Genomic DNA, 19,969 nt, shown 5'->3' with positions numbered 1-19,969 from the left:
ACGCGTTGCCAGGTCCGTGTTTTATATTCTTTTTGAAGCTGATTTGTTATTTTTACAAGTGCTATTTTGTAATTTTACATAGGATAGATTGTTTATCCTTGTTAAAATAAATATTATAGATAATTGTAATGTCGTCTCCCTGCAACAATTCTAAGTGACCTTAGTCACTTAGTTTATATATTCGTGAAATGCCTATTTTATTTTTTATCTTGTTTACATAACGGATAGATTGTATATTATTATAACGTGATGATGTATTACAGTGAGTTAAATTTATATTGGGAAATGAATATTGTGTTTTTGCATATCCCAAGTATAGGTTATTTTCTGCTTATCTGGCAACATTTATGGGCTGTGCAGTACTCCCGGTCTCTCCTCAGCACCCGGAGGAGGAGCAGGAGGAGGAGGAGGAAACGAGCATCGTCACATCACATCATTTTCCATCCGCGTCACCTGCGCAAACACACACATCAGAATATCGTATAAGTGCAAACATAACAAATAAATGGATACCTCAGGCAAGGAGAAAGAGGCCGTCCAACTGATGGCTGAAGCGGACAAAAAAGTCAAGTCGTCCGGTTCATTTTTAGGAGGGATGTTCGGGTAAGGGTGATGATGTCGCGAAAAAGCTAGCACTGATGCTAAGAATGGTATTTCCATGATGGTTCCTATGTTGTGACATTCATTGGTCATTGAGATTCCAGGAAGTAGTATTAATTCAATTCCCTAATCCATGTATTGCTAAAAGTAATTCTTTCTGCTGAAAATAATTTCTACTCATTCATGCATTTCCCTGTCAATGTCATATTGCCATGTCTGTGTTACATATGTCTGGTATCTATAAAATATAACAGTATACATACTGCACAGGCAGCCTGATTAAAAGAATGATGTTCAGATTGCTTAATATTCAGCCATGTTTTTGCAGAGGAAACCACAAGGTAGAGGATGCGTGTGAGATGTATGCCAGAGCTGCAAACATGTTTAAAATGGCAAAGAACTGGAGTGGTATGGACAACTCGAATCATCTGCATATAATGTACAACTCCTTTATTATTATGATCTTTGTCCTGATTATTTTAGTGCTTCTGTTGTGCAGCTGCAGGCAATGCTTTCTGCCAGGCTGCAAAACTTCATATGCAAATGCAGAACAAGCTGGATGCTGCCACTAGCTTTGTTGATGCAGGCAATGCATACAAGAAGGCTGATCCCCAAGGTGAAAGCACTGTACATAATGAATGGTGTGCAAACACAATAAGTGGTGCGTCACTGCATGGTTGGGTTGCTTTTGAGGTGGTACGTCACGGGAAATATACACAGAGATGTATTATTTCCAAAACAACAACTTACAAAGCTTTCTTTCAAACAGTCTGGAAAATCTGACTCTCTTTTGTAATCTTTACCTCATCAATCAAGTCATATTCCAATCACAATCAGAGATGAGATCTACAGAGAAAGGATCTAGACTGTTTAGTTGTGTAGCACAGATCCAACTTAAATTCCAAAGAAGTAAATGACAACCAGAGCAAATGTTATACACAGTAATACACAGTTATATTGCTATTTGGTTACATCTCTACTATCACATGCCATAGTTTAATTCTCCACTTTTTTTCTTCTCAATGATTAAACAGAGGCTATCAACTGCTTAAATGCAGCCATCGACATATATACAGACATGGTAGGTTCAAGACATGTTTAAACTCTTATCTTATTTAGTTATCATGTAGACCTTATGTTTTTTCCCCGTTCTTGTGCTTTCTGTCAATGTTATTCATCCTTTACAGGGGCGTTTTACAATCGCAGCCAAACACCACATGACAATTGCAGAAATATATGAGTCTGAGCTGGTGGATATTGAAAAGGTAAGATTTACTTGCGAATTTGAGTTTTATTCAAATCCACAGCAGTTTCAAGATTCTTTGATTTCTTATCCACTCTGAGATACAAAGTCAGACCCGGGCTCAACAAACTAAACTTTAATTATCTTAAAATTATGGTTTAAGATGAATGGGCACATTTCATTTGTCTTTCGTAATATAACTGTAATGAAGATTTCAGATTAGGTGTGTGTTCAAAAAAATACAATGTACTTCATGTGTACCAGAATATATAAGATTGTATAAATGATGGATTGTAGATGCTCTCGCCTTGACAGTACTTGATGTAATGCTGCAGCCATTATTTGTTTATTTTATTTTTAAATAAATCTAATCAAACAATTAAAATTCCAAATCAGTGGCTTTTAAAGGGCAACAACTGTTTACTGATATTAGTTAGCATACACTAGCCATGGCGAAATTGTTTTGGATTTGGCAAAATTCTCTAACCAAAATAATATATAGAGAGAATATATAAAGATAGAATCACTAAATCCAAAAAATATGCTTTTTCACTGAACTGAAAAGTAAATTAAGGTGTAGAATTTCTAGCTTTTCTAGTGTCACTGCTGTCAATATCAATATTGTCAATATCAGAAGTAAAAAGTCTATATCCTGTATAGGTGTTGTGTTGCCACTCATCATTTTCTGACTGCCTTTATAACACATCAGTCTTGATGTCTGTGAACCGCATAGATGGTCACTTTTAACCCTAGATATTTTCTGTTTGGATTGTCATTTGTCATTAGGACTATCCACACAGCATACATATAGAAAAATATCTACAATCCCCAGATTTTCATGGATTTTAGAGCAACTCTCAAATATTTTAGGAATATTCTGCATGTGAAAGCTAACCCAAGGGGTAGGACCACTTAAATGAAAGTGGAGAAATGACTCCACAGAAATCGGAATCTAGAAAGATCTATCCTGGGGTTCAATCCAATTGTGTTTGTGTCCTGCTTTGGGCCCCACCTGTTATGTGTAGCATGACATACATACATACAAGCATGACAAACATTTAAATTAAATACAGAAATCGTTTTAGATGTGGTTGGTGAAAAATGGGACAGACTCTTACTTGGTTGGTTTCATATCTAGCTTTGTATTCTGACCTGAAATGCACAAAAATTTGGTAGGTTTCAACAAATTACATTTGTGAAGCAATAAGCCATGTGTCGTGTTCAGCACCCAGTCAGTTAATAATAAATCAAATAAAAATGTGAAAAAAAAAAAAAATAAATTCAATATTTAGCAAATTACAATGAGGAAAATAAGTATTTGAACACCCTGCTATTTTGCAAGTTCTCCCACTTAGAAACCATGGAGTGGTCTGAAATTGTCATCGTAGGTGCATGTCCACTATACTTATTTTCCTCGCTGTACATAAACCCATATTTTTTTCCACAACAGAACATAGAAACATATCAAATGTTTAAACTGAGGAAATTTACCTTTTTAAGGAAATTATGAAAAAAATTTGAACCAAGGCTATAAAAGCCTGGAAAAGTAAGTGCTACTAAAAAGAAGCAGCTGGAAGAACATTGTGACTAGTTAGATTTATTGGCAATAAGTCAGGGACATGATTGGGAATAAAAAAGAGTGTCTGAGAGTTAGCTCTATTAGAAGTATAGATGGGCAGAAGATCACCAATCTGCAAAAACACTGCAACTACAAATTGTTCAGCAATTTCAGAATAATGTCCCTCACAATCAAATCGATATGACTTTAAATATCTCATCATCTGCAGTACATAATATCTTCAAAACATTTCTAGAATCTGGAGAATCTCTTTGTAAGAGTTCAAAATCAATATTGGATGTCGGTGAGCTTCAGGCCCTCTGGCACTACTGCATTAAAAATAGGTATGGTTTTATAATGAAATCGCTGCATAGATTTAAAAAACACCAGAAATCATTGTCTCTGAACACAGTTCATCATGCCATCCATAAATGTAGCTTAAATATTTATCATACATAGAAGAAGCCATATGTGTACATGATCCAGAAATGCTGCCCTTTTCTCTGGGCCAAAGCTTATTTAATCAAATGGACTGAGGCAAAGCAGGGAAACTGTTTTGTGGTCAGACAAATTTAAATTAAAAATTCTTTTTGGAATCCATGGATAATAAATTCTGAACTAAAGAGGAGAGGGACCATCTGGCTTCTCATCAGCACTCTGTTCAAATGCCTACTTCTCTAATGTTATGGAGATGCATAGGTGCCTGTTGAAGTAGCAGCTTTCACATTTGGCAAGGCACCATCAATGTTGAAAGGTATATATAGGTTTAGAGCAGCATATGGCTCCATCCAGACTTTTGTTCAGGAAAGGACATTGCATATGTTAGCAAGATGATATAAGTTCCATACTGCATCTATTAGAACAGAATAGCTTTGTAGTAGAAGAGTTCAGGTGCTGAACTGCCCTACCTCCATCCAGTCACTGTTTGAAAACATAGCGCATCATAAAAAAAAATACGATAAAAAGAAAACCCAGGACTGTTGAGCAGCTTGAATCCTGTATCAGACTCAAATGGGACCTTCCCCTCCCAATATTCCAGCAACTGATCTCCTCAGTTCCCAGACACAGTTGTAAACATAGCCCTGTCCTGTCCTTTATTTTGAGACATGATGCAGCCAAATTAAAAAAAAAAACCTTATTTTTTCCTTAAAATATAATATCTTTTCTATGTTCAATTATTGCTAAAAAAAATAAATATGGGTTTATAAGATTTGTAAATCATTTTATTCCGTTTTAATTAACATTTAACATTTTTCCCAAGTGTTCTGGAAATCAAACATTATGTAGACACATAATACACAAAAGACGTAGTCGTTATTTTGCTGTTATTACCAGTAATGAAATGAACTCATTTTAAAACTCTGCTAAAGAAAGCATCAAGGCGATTAAAAACAACTGCCAATATGGCTTCATTATGAATTTTGGCCTTACGTTTGCCAGTTTGACATCTTATAGTACTTTAAGATAAGCGGACTGATTCTATGCATGTTTTCTCTTCATAAACCAGAGCCTCGTATATGCTTAAGCTTCAAGGTTATACAGCTCTGTATGGCTGATTCATATGAACCTTTAACTTGTATAGATGTCATAACTGGTACCTTTTGCTCACTAATAGTCATCCTTTTTGTTGCAGGCAATTGCCCATTATGAGCAGGCAGCTGACTATTACAAAGGAGAGGAATCAAACAGGTAATTTTCTTTTAAAATAAAATAAAAAAATAAAAAAAATTATTTTTTTTTACTCTTGAAAGCATTATGTATGGGTTTTAGCATTTTAGTGTCTCCCTACAGAATACTTGACTGGCTGAACATCTCGATAGGATTTCAGAATAGGAAAAAATCTCCATATTCACCCATATATTAGGAAGATAAAGCTATCAAAATGCAGCTTTACTTCGTTTCCTTGTTACACAAATGCACATACCAACTGTAATGTAGTACTTTTTTTTTTACCTCCCTTAATATTTTATCTTTGACATTTCTAAACATTGTTCTCTTATAAATAACTACTAATAGCCACTGCTATTAGAGAATACTGTTGCTATGAAGGGTGTATTTGGACTGCAGCATTGTTTAGAAAGGTGTCATCTTATCAACATGAATTCCAGGACCATGAGTTTCTCAGCAGAACATTGCTCAAAGCCTTGCCTTGTCTTCTTCCAATAAGGCCTCCTGGTGGAATCTCTTCCCCAGGCAAATCATATACACATGCACCTGGCCATCCACATAATGTAAAAAGACAGGGGTCAGCACTGGTTATCTTACTGGTCTGAAGCTTCACAAACCTGCACACAGCAAGCTGCGAAACATTGTGTATTTTTATCCCATTCTGTCATGTGCGTTTTAAAGAACATGAACACATCAACTTTAAACTAACTGTTAATATTCTGCTTAATCTATCCTGCTCTTTGAGATGTGCCAGTGTTAGATAATCAATTTTCATTTGTGCGTGGTTTTAGTGTTATGGCTTATCTGTGTAAGATATTTGTGCATAGGAAAGTTTGTTGTGTTTTCTTGCAGCTCTGCCAACAAATGTCTCCTGAAAGTCGGCTTTTACTGTGCGCAGCTGGAGCAGTATCCTAAAGCCATTGAAATCTTTGAGCAGGTTTGTGTGCCAGGTTTATACAGTTTACGATCTTTAATCTCACATTAAGTATATTCCTGCAGAGTGGAATCTTTTCTCTCTCACCAGGTTGCAACTAATACAATGGATAATCCACTTTTAAAGTACAACGCAAAAGAGTACTTCTGGAAGGCTTCACTCTGCCACTTCATTGTGGACGAATTAAATGCAAAAGTTAGTGCAACAGCTTTAACTCCATCTTCATTTATAAAACAATGGTCAAGATGGTTCTCAAGTAAAATATCTCACTTGTTTTTTTGTTTGTTTTTTTATATTGCAACAGAAGATGTTTTTATGTCTCATAGAATTGTATATTACATTACTTTAAATTCCATTTATTTCAATTTATGTTTCGGACAGCTTGCCATAGAGAAGTATGAGAGCATGTTTCCGGCATTCTCAGACTCACGAGAATGTAAGCTTTTAAAAGTAAGTAAAAAAAAATCACATTTTAAACTTTATTGATTCGAATTGAAATGACAAGCAGTGCTGAGATATGTGTAGTTTTTAAAGTGTGCATTCTTTTGTACAGAAACTACTGGATGCACATGAAGAGCAAAACAATGAGGCATTCACTGAGGCTGTAAGTTTTATTTTAAATCTGGAAGTCTTTTATAACAGTTTTTTAAAAAAGAAAGAAAAGAGTGCAATCTATTCATGCTGATTGTTTTCTGATATGATTTCAGGTGAAAGAGTTTGACTCAATTTCCCGTCTGGACCAGTGGCAGACCACTATGTTACTCCGCATCAAGAAGACGATCCAAGGAGATGCGGGTGATCTGAAGTGAATTGCCTGTAACGTAATGGCACATTTTCTTGCTCATTTATATGTTTTATTGTGACAATCTGGTTGAACACTTCGGTAGTGATGCTAGCTCCAGTATGTGCCTCGATGCCAGTCTTTTAGTTCACAAGGGAATTGTTTGTGTAATAAGACTAGCATTCAGGACACTAGAATCACATACTGTGTCAGTATTGTCAGTATTAAAACATGACTCTATTTAATGACTAGTGTTGTCTTTTTTCCCTTTTAGTGGAGAGATAATTCATTATATTTTTCCACATTCATTATTTCACTCAGTGTGTGGCATGAAAAACAAACAAACAGCAAGACCAGAGAATAAATGTGTATCTATGTTGTGTATATTCATTGTAATGTTATCACTGACATTGTCTTGCATGATAAATGTTTAGATTTTAATATGTGGTCTCATGGTTGTGCACTTTATTTTGAAACCATGTTTGTGTACAGTCTTTTCAGATTAAAACCTGTTTAGGCTGTTAAATTCAACTTAAGAATGCATTACAAATATTGACATTTATGGATGACCTACTGTAAGAAAACATGGTACATATAATTTGAACACTGTGTTGATGTATAAATATAAAATACATAATTCAAACAATTTTGTGTCCTGGTATTGATGACCGATGACAAATCTAATTTCTGAAATCACTTATTTTTTGAAATATCATGTATAATTCCTTTACTGTTTGTAGCTCTCCTGCTTTTCTCCTGTGATAAAGAGGAATTATTTCAACTTGAGGATAGATATCCTGCTGAAAAATCCAGCATAGTCTGACTAGCTACCAGCTGCTAAGACACCAGATGGGTTGGTCAAACTGGTGCATGATCTTTGCCAGTTGGTATGTGCTGTGAGAAAAGAAAAAGACTTGAATGACTACTATTTATCTGCTTTATAACAACCCAACAAAAGAAGCTCAAACAATACTAATGATTTCAGTAGCTGGTGAAGAATAACTACCAGTTTGATCAGTTCAGGACTTTATTTCCCGTTCTCCAACTGTCATTCGAGTATTTTTTATAACAATACATGTATTGTATATATATATATATATATATATATATATATATATATATATATATATATATATATATATATATATATATATATATATATATATATATATATGGTTTTGCTTTATAATATCCAGAATTCTGTATTTAGTTTAGAGTTGGCTTACAGTAGTTTATTCGTTTTGCAGTCTGTTGCAGTTTTTGTTGGTGTTGTTGTTGTTGTTGTTGTTGTTGTTTTTTTTTTATTTTTAGAAAAGTCGAGTATATTTAGATTTAGATTAGCGTTCCACTTGCGGTTTAACGACTCCTGTAGCAGCGTTTCCTTCTGATTGCACTGAGTTTTATTGATTTATTGATTTAAAAGAAATGATTTCGACTTTGTCTTCCACGAAAGTGTCCGGCAGTTCACAGTGTATCGGCGTTGGGAAATATGTCTTACATGAGAAAATAGCGGAAAACGTGTTTAAAGCTGCCAACGTGCACAGCGGCAAACATCTGTTCTGTAAGGTGAGCTGAGCTGATTATCGTAGACCCATATGGCCAGTGAAAAATACTGCTGTGTTCTAGCCAGAACAGCAAAGCTCAATACCTAAGGATTTTCTTTCTTTCTTTCTTTCTTTCTTTCTTTCTTTCTTTCTTTCTTTCTTTCTTTCTTTCTTTCTTTCTTTCTTTGCACATGAACATTTACTGTATAAAGTTAACTGTAGAATTCATTCAAATAAGGTGGATGAGGTTCTTGAAATAACACTGACATTTTGAATTACACTTACGACATTTGGCAGACTCTTATACAAAACAGTTAAAGTCGATGTCGACGTGTTACATTTAATATTCAGTCAACTTGATTGAAGCCAAATCAGTAAACAATGAAATTTCTAATAAAAAAAAATCACAAACACAAACAAATAAAAAACAAACAGATAAATAAAAATAAAACAAAATGATCACCAGATCAAAGAATACAATAATGCACATTTCACAATTATGCAATTATACGAGCTTCCTTTCTTTCAATTCTTCTTTTTGTTTCTTTTGGTCTGTTCATCAATTTATCATACCATTTTATCATGGCAATATTATCAGACCTTTGTAAGATTCACCAGCTGCAAAGTATTAAACTATTTAAGTATTCAACCTTTTGAGATGAATTTAAATAATGAAATAATTATTTCAAGAATAAAAAATGAGGTGGTTAAAAAACAACACTAACATTATTTTCAAAATATGTTCCTATTTAGTTGCTTATGCACTGTATGCTTCAGCATTAGACAGTATTCCAACACAATTACACACTTCTCAGCATGTGCATTAATTGTAGTGATTGTAGAATGAGTAGTAAAACTGCAAAACTGCATGATGGTTTTAGGAAACTGGTGCATTCAACAGGTTATAATGTAAAGATAACAGTAAAACCTTTGGGGGAAAACTGATCATCAGATAAAAGTTCATATAATAATAATGTTTTCACAATTATGCAGTCATACAATCTTTCTTTCTTTCTTTTACATTATTGCAGGTTTTCCCCATTAGTAGATATTCCCAGTCCTTAGCTGTGTACTTTCACCTTCCTGTTCATCCCAACCTACACCATCCATCTGAAATTATCCGTGGACACTCTACAGCCTATGCATTCTTTGAACATATGTATGGCCATTTGTACAGATATGTTCAGTTCTCAAAAGCCTTGTGTGAAGATGAAGCCCTGAGCCTGTTTCATCAGGTGGTCTCTGTTGTGGCACATTGTCATAATAATGGTGTGGTTCTCCATAGTCTGAATCTGAAAAATTTCTCCTTTAAAAATGTTGAGAGGTGAGACTTTGTTTCTTCTTTGAAAAGTAAAGAAATGTTTGAAAGCTTAATATTACAAGAAAATTGATGATCATCTTTTTATTTGTTTGTGTATTTTTTAATGATTCATGATTTTTTTCTTATGTAGAACCCAGCTGACACTGTGTACCCTTGAAGATGCATTTATTTTAGAGAAGGATGATTTTGTATCAGGCAAGCACACTTGTCCAGTCTATATAAGTCCAGAGAGCCTACAGCCTGAGAGTACATTCTCGGGAAAAGCATCCGATGTGTGGACTCTTGGAGTTATGTTGTATACCCTTCTGGTTGGGTCATATCCATTCATTCACTCAAACCTCAATGGTCTGTACAGAAAAATCCAGAAGTGCAAATTTAATCTCCCAGAGATTCTCTCACCTAAAGCCAAGTGTCTCATATGTAGTATCCTTCGATCAGACCCTTCAGAGCGGCTAACAGCGGATGAAATCTTGTCCCATCCTTGGTTTTCCTCTAGTGGTTACTCTCAGTATATGTGGAGGAAGATGTTCTACAGAGAGGAAGATCAAACAGTTCCATCTTTAAAGCAAATTACCATAAACTAATTTTTGGATGTGGCCATACATCAGCACAGATGATACTTGCACATCTGAAACTGCCTTAATTGGTCTATAGAGGAGACCCTCAGTTTATATATAGTCCTTGTTAGTTAATAATTTAGGTGAAATGTATCTATATTCATATCTAAATGCATATATTGTTGTACATATACTTCGTTTGTCATTTTTATGTATGCATGTACTGACTATAGATTTATCCAGTGGTATGCACAATTTATCAGACACGGCTTCATGAATATAAAGAAGCCAGCAGAGGAATTCTCACCAGATTTTATTTGTCTGCTCTATTATTATTCTCAGCACAGCAGTGACAGTGACATGATGTGTGTTGGACTGATATAAGTTGCAGCAGTGTATACATTTTACTAACCGCTTCATTAAACACATGTTCCTTAGTGGTGCTTATATTTTGTGCATTGTTTGTACAATTATTTGTCCTTTGTCCACAAGTTTGCTGTTGTTGTTTTTTTATGTTTTTGATTGATAGCCCCACCAACAACACTAAATCCCCCCAAAAAAATCCAGTGTTACTTTAATACTGAGAATGGCCACCCAATCAAATATCAGCTAGACCCTACAGTGGTGCCTTATCATTGATGACTGAGTTTTAACTGTCTGCCAACAAAGGTACTTTAAGAACCTTAATAACTTGCCAGTTTTGTCTGCAATATGGTCTGAAGAGCACCATGGCCACAAGATGGCAATCATGGTTTGAGAATCAAATCAAGCTGTTTAATAATAAAATATTTTCTGTTGTCTTTAGAAGTAAAGAATGTCTGTCTGGCTCTGCTTAATGAAAGGTAGATTAGTAGTATTTAAATTATTGATGTATGCGTGTCAACTTAGAACCGAGCAGCTGAGGGGATAGGGCCTTGATCAAGGGCCCAGCAGTGGAGGCTTTGTGGTGCTGGGATTTAAACTTGTGCCTTTCCGATAGCATGTGTAATGCCTAAAGCAGTCGGTGGTGACCCAGGAGGTTTTAGTAGTCGTTTGACATAAAAAATCTAATTACCTAAATACTTTTAAATGCTTGTAGCATGCTGTATGTAGGCCCAAGTTTGTAGACAAATTAAGATCCCCCCTGTTTTGTAAACATGTTTGCTTAGCTGCTATTTGTGCGGTTTGTGGTTTTGTTTTTCTTGTCATTGCTGATATTTTGTAGTATGAAAAGGGCTGAATGAGTAAACTTTAATTGATGCAAGGTTGCATAAATGTTTTAAGAAAAAAAATAAACTTATATACAAGAAAAAGGAGACAGTTGACTCAGTGGCGTGGATTGAATACATCTGTAAATGTTACATTGGATACATTGGATACAGGATACATGGCTGTGTATGGGGCCCCTTTTTAAATGGCATGTCCCGGGGCTTATTTGTTTCCTTCGGGCATGTTTTGGAGCATGTGGCGCCTAATTCAGGATCTTTTAAAACAAAAACAAACAAAAAAGGATCCGCCAGGCGGCGCTTTGCGACTTCTCTAAAATGCTTAGAGACGCGTGAGTTCGCTGAAAGAGGCGGAGTCTGAGAAGCGCGGCTCACGTGATCCCGCTGTAGCCCCGCCCACTCACACACAGCGAAACATCGAGCGGACAGGCGCGCGGGGCATCGGCTCCGAGTCGCGCGCTTCTTGGACGCTGCGTGACACCAAGCGATCAGAGCCGGCGCGTGTACAGCGCTGACACTTCCTGCTCCGTTTTAACCGGAATCTGGCGGCAGGAAGCCCGATTTTTGTGGCAGAATGAACCAAAATCGTGGAGTGGTTTAGAGACAGGGTTACAATTAAACAGCCGCACAAACACGAGAGCGCCGATCGGAGAGCCGGTTTTAAAGGTAAGAGCGCGTGGGAGCCTGGCTGCATGGGTTCATTACGGCATAACGGTGATAGTCTTTTCTTTACTGCGTTATGCACTAAGCTCTGATTTAAAGAGCTTAAAAGCTTAAAGCTGGCACAGTGGACCACGCTGTCCCACTGATTTACTGCCCGACTTCACAGCAACCTCGATTCTGCACAAAGTTTTGCAGCATGCATGCATATGGGTGCAAGGGATTACTTTATAAACAATAATAAAGCATGACAACTGGTCCACTGCTTATATATCTCTTCAGCATCTTTTGATACTTTGGCATGAAGGTTGTACTTTTTTTTCTAAGTATGTTGACACTTTCAGGTCAGGATTGTGGCTTAGAACTTTTCTTGTCAAAAATAATAGACTTAAGGTTGTAATGGGAAGTGTTAATCCAAAATAACAGGACAGGAACTAAAAAGTATAAAGCATCGTTTTGTGTTTGTATGTATATATTATTTAATTAAGAAGCCTGTTTTTTTGCCACATATACAATACATTACAGCGCAGTCAATTTCTTTTTCTTTTTTTTTTTTTTGCATATCCCAGGTTGTTAGGAAGCTAGGATCAGAGGTTAGGGTCAGCCAGGATTCAGTGCCCCTGTAATAAAGAGCTTCAAGGGTTTTGCTCTAAGGCCCAGTACTGGCAGTGCCAAGACTTGAACCTTCAACCTCCTGCTCTGTAACCCAGAGCCTTAACCGTTGAGCCCCCAATGCTTTATGTGCATGTATCCATGTATCAATCAATTCATATGTGGTTGTATTCAATTACAGCAAAATCAATCAGAAGTCAGAGGTGAGCTCATACTTTAGTGCAATGCCTGTATTTATATGTGCGCTCAGCTCACCCCTCAGCTCCCCTCAGCTCGCCCCTCATCTCACCCCTCAGCTCTTTCTCTCGGTGTTCTTCTCAGCGTTCATTGTGTTTTACCTAATTGTTCCCAGCCACTGTTTTCATATCCAGTGGGACGTGCGAGCTATTGATTTCCCATGAGTGATTTGTTTTGCTTTACCTGCAAATGAATGTGCTGGTAATGCAATGATGAATTATTGATAAAAGACCTATGTGGGAATGTTAGTGAAGTCATGTGTGAAGTGAAAGGGGGGAAAAAAAGTCAGTCGCTGCTTCACAATTCATAGCTCTGAGACTGATCAGTGTTCTCTTATTTCATTTTGAATGTGTTTATTTATTTATTTAAGCTTCGAGCTCCTTTTAGAGTGTGACCTCACATGAATAGGTTAGTGATATTCACAGCCAATAATGCATGGTATCTGAAGTAGAGCATATATCGGCAGATTAATGTATTTAATCACAGCATGCTGCTAGATCTGTAATAACATAAATGATGATGTGATTTGTCAGTTGCCTTAAGGTTTCTGTATTTTTATTTTTTTTGCTTTACAGAAGTGTATTTCATGGCAGTTGCTTCTATGTAACTTTTTGGTCCAAGACTATTTCCATTAAAAATGAAAACAGAATTCAGCATCCACTTTTGCACCCCACAGTTTTAGTGTAATGCATTTTTGGCACATTTCTGCTATGAATTGTATTCTTATTTTAATTATTTGAAATTAAAATGACATATTTGCCTCTCTCAGATTTTTTTCCCCCACTGAAATACATGATTTTTAATTGAGCCAGAAATGCATAAGTAAAAGCTGTTTTAAGAATAATTAATGCATATTCTGCTTTATGCATTACATTATCTTATGATTCTGCTGTCTGACAGGTGAGCCAGATCTCCAGCATGAATATTCACATCCATCTTTTTGTAACACTGGGTTTTTACAGACACCTCATGAGATGGAATAGCAGGAACAGCACCACACCACACCACACCATCTGTCTGCTTTTGTTTGTGTGCTGGGTACAGAACTGAAAAACGACATAAAAGTAATTTTTAAAGACATCATCACTCTAAGCGCTGTTGGTAAAATCTGATAAGCCATTTCCTGGCATGTCATTAAAAAGGCTCAGTTTTGTGTGCATTTTTTTTCTGGAGGCTGTAGTCAAACGCAAAGCGCATGGTTCTCGGCTGCTTCCTATATTTTGTTGATGAACGCTCTTCTTTGAGTTTATCATCACGTCCTTGGTGATGCTAAAAAGAGGAAATGATTAAAAGCTTGTTGACAGCCCTTCAGCAAAATAAGAGCTGTAATTGGGTAATGTCGCTGCGAATTCGGACAGAACAACATTAAGGGTTCAGAAAGTGTTGCAGATCTGCAGGTTCTGCTCTATCTAATGGATGTCCCATCTATGAATAGTTCATGCCTTGAAAACAGTGCAAAGATTGGAGGCTGTGCTTCAAGTCCTTGTGCATATGATAGCAATTTCTGCATTCATTTCTTTTAGTATATTAGGTTTATACTTAGATTTTAGCTTTGCTTGCCTAGTTTGGCTTTTAGGATGAAGGTATTTACAGATATTGAATTGCTGACCCTTCCCATGGGCTCACCACCTGCAGGAGGGACCGTAAGGGACGGTGCTATGAGGATTGGGCAGCAGTCGAAGGCGGGGACCTGCTTAGACTGCTGCCCCCGCGACCCGAATTACGGATAAGCGGGAGAAAATGAATGGATGAATGACTGAATTGCTGACCTAAAACACAATTGGAATTTAATTATCCTACAATGTTCTTTATTTTTATTTAAGAATGTAATGAAAATTTCTAAATATATCTATCTCTTAACATAGTTGTAGTTTATTATATATTTCCTGATGCTATTAGGTAAATTTTTCTTTGTCTTTTTCTGATTTTCCTTTAACAGGAGCTGTTTGCTTTGGTGGCAGAAACGTTGCTGACTGTAATGCGCATCGGGCAGAGACACTGTTTGGTAAGCGACTTTGGATTATGCTTATCATTTTGTATTATTTATTATGTAATAGAAACCTATCTACACGTTTATCTTTTTCCAGAATGTCAAGGTAAAAGATTAAGGATAAGATAAAAAAAAAAATAAAGTTTTTTATCCTATTTAAAAAAAAAAAATCTGATCCTTTTTGATAAAAGCATGCCTGGGCTGTACTGCCGGATGAACAGGGGATCATCTTCGATGTGCTCGCATGCTTTGAAGTCAGTTTGAAAACGGCCGCGTTTGAGCTTGTTCTGACTATCGCTATGAGTTTGACAGCTTGGGTCACAGGGCAGATTTTCGAGTATGAAAGCTGGATGGTGTGTCTGACTAGGCTGATGTGAGCCGGGCCGTTTTGGTTGTGTTGAGTTGGAGAGATATCATGCTGGGATCCCTGCTGTGATGCTGTTTCACACGGAGGGGCGCCTGCTCCTTTGCCTCTTAGCTCGAGACAGCTTAATCGCCATGTGTCAAGGTGTAAAAGATGCAGATCACAGGGAAAATTCAAGCGAAGGAAATAAATATCTGTTTGCAATAAATATCTGTTTGGAGGAGAAGTGGGATGCACAGCATTTGCTTTACATTGTGAGTGAAGGCAGAGCATTATTAAAGAATTATTACTGTATAAAACAAGTTCAAATTTTAATAAAAAGTATTTTGTTGCACAGTATTGCCTCAGTGTATTGCCGCAAGTATTTAAGTATTTTTTTTGTCCTGGGCATTAATGTTTGGTCACATACACATACACTAATACATCAAGCGATCATTGCGAATCCTTTTTTTCAGACACCCGATCATGTACAATGAATATAATTAATGAATTTGTTGGAAGCAGTATTTGGTTGAAAAGTCATCAAAGAATCGGCATGTATACAAACATGTACAAATGGTGTGTTTTTTCTCTTTTTAGCAGGAACTAATTGGTAGTAGCTAAAGGAAAGAAAAAAAAAGGCTATCAAAGGAAAGGAATATCACTCACAAACGACTGTATAGAAAACTGCACTTTTCTGTATTTATTTCCTTCTCAGGATCAAAATATTATTAACTGTTAACTACATAGAATTGGTGTGTGTGCAAGTACCTAATTAGTTTAGATTTCAATAAAATACCAATTTCTACCATTTTGCAATTCATGCATTTATTAATTAACATTTTTTGATCCACTTGTCTGTATTTTGGTTACTTTTCCAAAAAATAGAAGATTATTTAAAATGTTATTAAAAGCAAAAATGTAGAGGGCAAAAAAACTTGACTGGCAGTGTAGGTCATTTCATATTGGTTTGTCAGTTGACTGAAGTCAAGTAAATTGCAAAGTAAATTTTCAGAATAACCTTGATAACCTTGTACAACTACCATGGCTGGCAGAGTTTCTCATTTATAGTCCATTTCTGTGTTGTTATTATTAGGTATTTAAATGTATATTGGGAATGAGTAACTCGTACCTGAATAAATGCCCTGATGTCCTGAAAGTAAAGTAAAGTAGTACATGAAAAGTTTTTCATTTGCGTGTCTAATCACGTTGTTTCTGATGCGTAGTGTCAGATCAAAATGAGCAGAGGGAATTTTTCGCACCACTTTAACTGTACAGCTGCAGGCTAAAGGTTAATTGCTTTCACTAATGTTATGGAGGCTTGTGTAAAAGTGGGCCAAGTTCACAGCTTGAGAATGTGGCTTTTCTGAAGACAGCTAACGCAAACTTAATTCATAACGAGACCAAGATGCTGTTTTCTCCTCCCATCAACACAAAAATTTACCTCACGGCTTTTGCTGTATAGCTGTCGTTTTGCTCCATGACAGCAGTTCAGATTCGCTACACTACACTTACATACATTTATTTAAAGAAATATATTTCACAGATGTGTAGAATAGTTGTTATATTCACGGGACGATGGAGCATGCAGATACACTTGATCAGTGCCAAGGACTTGTGCTGACACACTGCAGTGATGCACTTTTTCCCTTTCTGATGATTTATTTTTTGTAGTGACATCTACATTTGCTTTTTTGTTGTTTATTGCTCTTAGCATCACCTGTATCACACCAGACTGCCCCGAGGCGATTTTCCTGCTCGACTTGCCCTGCCTAAAGACTTTTCCAAGTGTTTATGGAGAGTCAAAGTTTAAAAAAATTTTTTTTACTTTTTCTGCCACATGAAAAAGCAATATGTAAAACATTAGGCATAAATATGGATGTCTCTTTTTTTTAAGAAGCAATAAAGACTTGTTTAATTACAGCACAATGAAATGACGTCTTTGCTTAGCTCGGTGATGTTGAGAAGGTGAGGAGAGATGATGTAAGAAGGTGTAAGATGTCAGAAGATGTAAGATGTAAAACAGGACCACGATTTTTTTTTTCCAAAATAGCAAAACGATTCAAAGGAAAACAATTAGGAAGAAATAATAAAGATGTGGAAAACAAGGAAAAAAATCAACCTCAATCAGGTGATCATGACAAGTATATTTTAGTGCAGATATTTTCAAGAATATTGGCTCAGGAGTAAGATGCATATGGCAAGGAAGTACATGCTGTGCGTCAATTTATGATATACTAGACAATATTCCATTTACAGTATATTTATAAGATCAAAGGTTGCAATGATTTAACAAGTTTCTGTGAGGAGTATTTAATTTGTTCAAGGTTCATGTTCAAGGCAGGCATGTATACATGGGTGATTTTTAATAAGAAGGTATTTTCCTATGAGCTACAGGAGACACAATGCTGATTGCATTTTTTTGGAACACAGATTATAGCTTCATGGGGACAAGGTTGTAAGTCAGTGTTAATGCCTCTGAAAAGGAATCAAAATGATTGAATCTTCTAAATTTGGAACATACAAATTAATTGTGTTAAGTTATGGGGACGTCGCACGTGTCGCATGAACAGGTTGCATGTAAATGTCTTCTGCGGCTGGTGAGCATTTAGCAAGATTGGCGTTATATAGATGTACAGGGCAGTTCTATAAAGTACCTTGTATTGTATGTGAAAGTTACAGGACTTAGAATAGTTTACTTTTCAGACAGCTGAAAAGAATTGAGTTGCCAGAAGGGCTGGTTAAAATTACAGGCTGCAAACTTAAGATCACTCTACAAAGAATCCTGGTTTAATATTTCGGTGCTTAAGTATTCTACCTGTGAAACACTTGAGAAAAGGGTTTTGCTGACAAAAGAAAAAAAGAAAAGTTGAATAGACTTTAACATGAAAGTACTTATTAAATGTCATGCTTTGTCATCAGCATGGCACACTTCCACTAACCACACACAGGAATGATGACAGTCCAGCACAAAACTGCAAATTAGTCCCAGGATCACTAAACGGATTCCAAGTATTTCAATATACACATATACAATGTGTCTCAGGTTGCAGTTTTTTTTTAAAGCTCTCTGAAACCTATGGAGATGTGCTTGGTCTTTGCACCTCTATTTTAAACTTGACTTTTAAACATTCCAGACAAAGGCTTGACGTTGTGTTTTAAACCAAACCTCTGACTTTTGCCACACCCATCAATCTGGATTGTACATATATGTAAAAAAAAAAAATTAAACAAAAATGTGAAAGATGTTGTCTAAGTGATAGCTAATTCTTACACCCCTAGCTAAAGTGATTTATTCAGTTGGCTGAATGATTCGATTGTTATGGACAGCACACAGTCTGCTAATACAACAAAGGGTCTGAATTGCATAGTAATATATGGTAATTTAATGCAAATTCTTATGTTTTACTGTTCTTATAGCTGCGCCGATGCCACTGCTCCCATTAGATCCCCTGTTGTAAATGTCCACTTCAGTCTTCACTGATGACTGCTTCTGTTTGTCAGGAAGCTGATTATATTACATCGTTTGACGTTTGTGTTTATATAGTTGACTGTGCGAATGCTGGTGGCTTGGCTGCAGCATTGTATTAAATTAGCTAACTGTGTTTTATACATACAGCAGTCACAGCAGGACTATATGTCCCCAGCACCTTGGGGTTTTTATATCATTTCGTTTTATGGCTGGAAGTTGGATAGAAACCTTTTAAAAATGAATAGACGTTTTCTCTTTTCAGTTTCTGCTCTTTCATGATTCAAAATTGAAATGGGCCATAAGAAAAATATGAGTGTCCTGATATTCTGTCTTTGTTCTGTAAACTAGGTTGAAGGTAGAAATGGTAGGATTTTATAAAGCATGTATGACAATATTGTTTTCTGTAGTTTTGTATTTGCTATGTTTTTCTTTCATTTCAAATAACATAGATTCTGTAATATTGTATACATCATTAACAGTATCCTACACTGGTATGCTTAAAGGTTCTATATATAACCGTTTAATCCATAAGCTGAACTGATTAACACTGTACTCTAGTCCTCTGACACAATTTAAAAGCAAAGAACTCCTGTTCAGGAAGCATTCATTTTATTTGAACCATCTGTGCATCTCGTGAATTAATTTAAAGACCTTTTCAAATTGTCATCTCAGGCTTGAGGTCTGTGCTAAACCACGTTACAGAGGAAGCCATCCGCTGCTGGATGTGTAAAATCCGACAGTTCAGCACCTTTTGGATCGTTCTCAAATGCACCGATGCATGTCTGTGCTTGAGGTTTGTTTTCAGCTTTCTGATTTGGATCTCTGCTTTCTGGAATCTGACTTCAGTCTGCTTGTCATACATTCGTATGTTTGATATTTCTGAATGATTGAGCATGGCTGTAGAGAGATGCATATTTCTGTGCTATATTTTCCTTAACCTATATTTCACTGCAAACTCTTCTGGATTTCACTGGGTTAAATCTGTTTGAGTGAAGTAAATCTGTGAAATACTCAAAGGTACAGCAAGAATGGCCAAACATTGACCTGCGAGCTTCCCTTCTTCAATTACTATCATGTATGTCTTAGGCTGTAATTGCATTTCAGTGTAGCATGAATCCAACACACTGATGAAATGTTCCTGACTCCTCTTTTTAATGATCATAAATGATTGAAACACAAGCAATGCAACAAAGGTTTTGCTTTTCAGTGTGTAATGTTTACTACATGACACAAAGGAGAAGCAG

General features: G+C 36.2%; 3 protein-coding genes and 1 long non-coding RNA gene across 5 annotated transcripts in view; 3 read left to right on the top strand and 1 right to left on the bottom strand.

Moving 5' to 3' along the window:
- Nucleotides 1–16: 16 nt before the first annotated feature.
- napba (N-ethylmaleimide-sensitive factor attachment protein, beta a) lies at nucleotides 17–7,430 on the top strand. The gene is made up of 11 exons (XM_083545366.1): nucleotides 17–603; nucleotides 929–1,008; nucleotides 1,100–1,216; nucleotides 1,635–1,681; nucleotides 1,788–1,865; nucleotides 5,035–5,090; nucleotides 5,922–6,006; nucleotides 6,094–6,198; nucleotides 6,385–6,453; nucleotides 6,557–6,607; nucleotides 6,711–7,430. The coding sequence occupies exons 1-11, from the start codon at nucleotides 506–508 to the stop codon at nucleotides 6,810–6,812; spliced, it is 888 nt and encodes a 295-aa protein (XP_083401492.1). The 5' UTR covers nucleotides 17–505; the 3' UTR covers nucleotides 6,813–7,430.
- A 661-nt stretch (nucleotides 7,431–8,091) lies between these two features.
- LOC310728177 (tribbles homolog 2-like) lies at nucleotides 8,092–10,653 on the top strand. The gene is made up of 3 exons (XM_083545367.1): nucleotides 8,092–8,350; nucleotides 9,360–9,652; nucleotides 9,780–10,653. The coding sequence occupies exons 1-3, from the start codon at nucleotides 8,210–8,212 to the stop codon at nucleotides 10,231–10,233; spliced, it is 888 nt and encodes a 295-aa protein (XP_083401493.1). The 5' UTR covers nucleotides 8,092–8,209; the 3' UTR covers nucleotides 10,234–10,653.
- A 1,148-nt stretch (nucleotides 10,654–11,801) lies between these two features.
- LOC310728269 (kelch-like protein 29) overlaps nucleotides 11,802–19,969 on the top strand; it is a 91,633-nt gene continuing 83,465 nt past the window's right edge. For both annotated transcript variants that reach the window (XM_083545498.1, XM_083545497.1), the window contains exons 1-2: nucleotides 11,802–12,077; nucleotides 14,860–14,925. The gene's annotated coding sequence lies outside the window, so the exon portion shown is untranslated. The remainder of the gene's footprint in view (nucleotides 12,078–14,859; nucleotides 14,926–19,969) is intronic.
- Nucleotides 13,473–18,121, bottom strand: LOC310728290. Its single transcript, XR_014534230.1, has 2 exons — nucleotides 14,690–18,121; nucleotides 13,473–14,530 (listed from the first exon to the last, which is right to left on the bottom strand). It is a non-coding gene; the product is annotated as an uncharacterized lncRNA (long non-coding RNA).

The sequence above is a fragment of the Silurus aristotelis genome (assembly GCF_946808225.1).
Source record: "Silurus aristotelis genome assembly, chromosome: 6".
NCBI lineage: Eukaryota > Metazoa > Chordata > Actinopteri > Siluriformes > Siluridae > Silurus > Silurus aristotelis.
The sequence above is the reverse complement of the archived record's forward strand: the minus strand, read 5'-3'. Positions and strand labels throughout refer to the sequence as shown.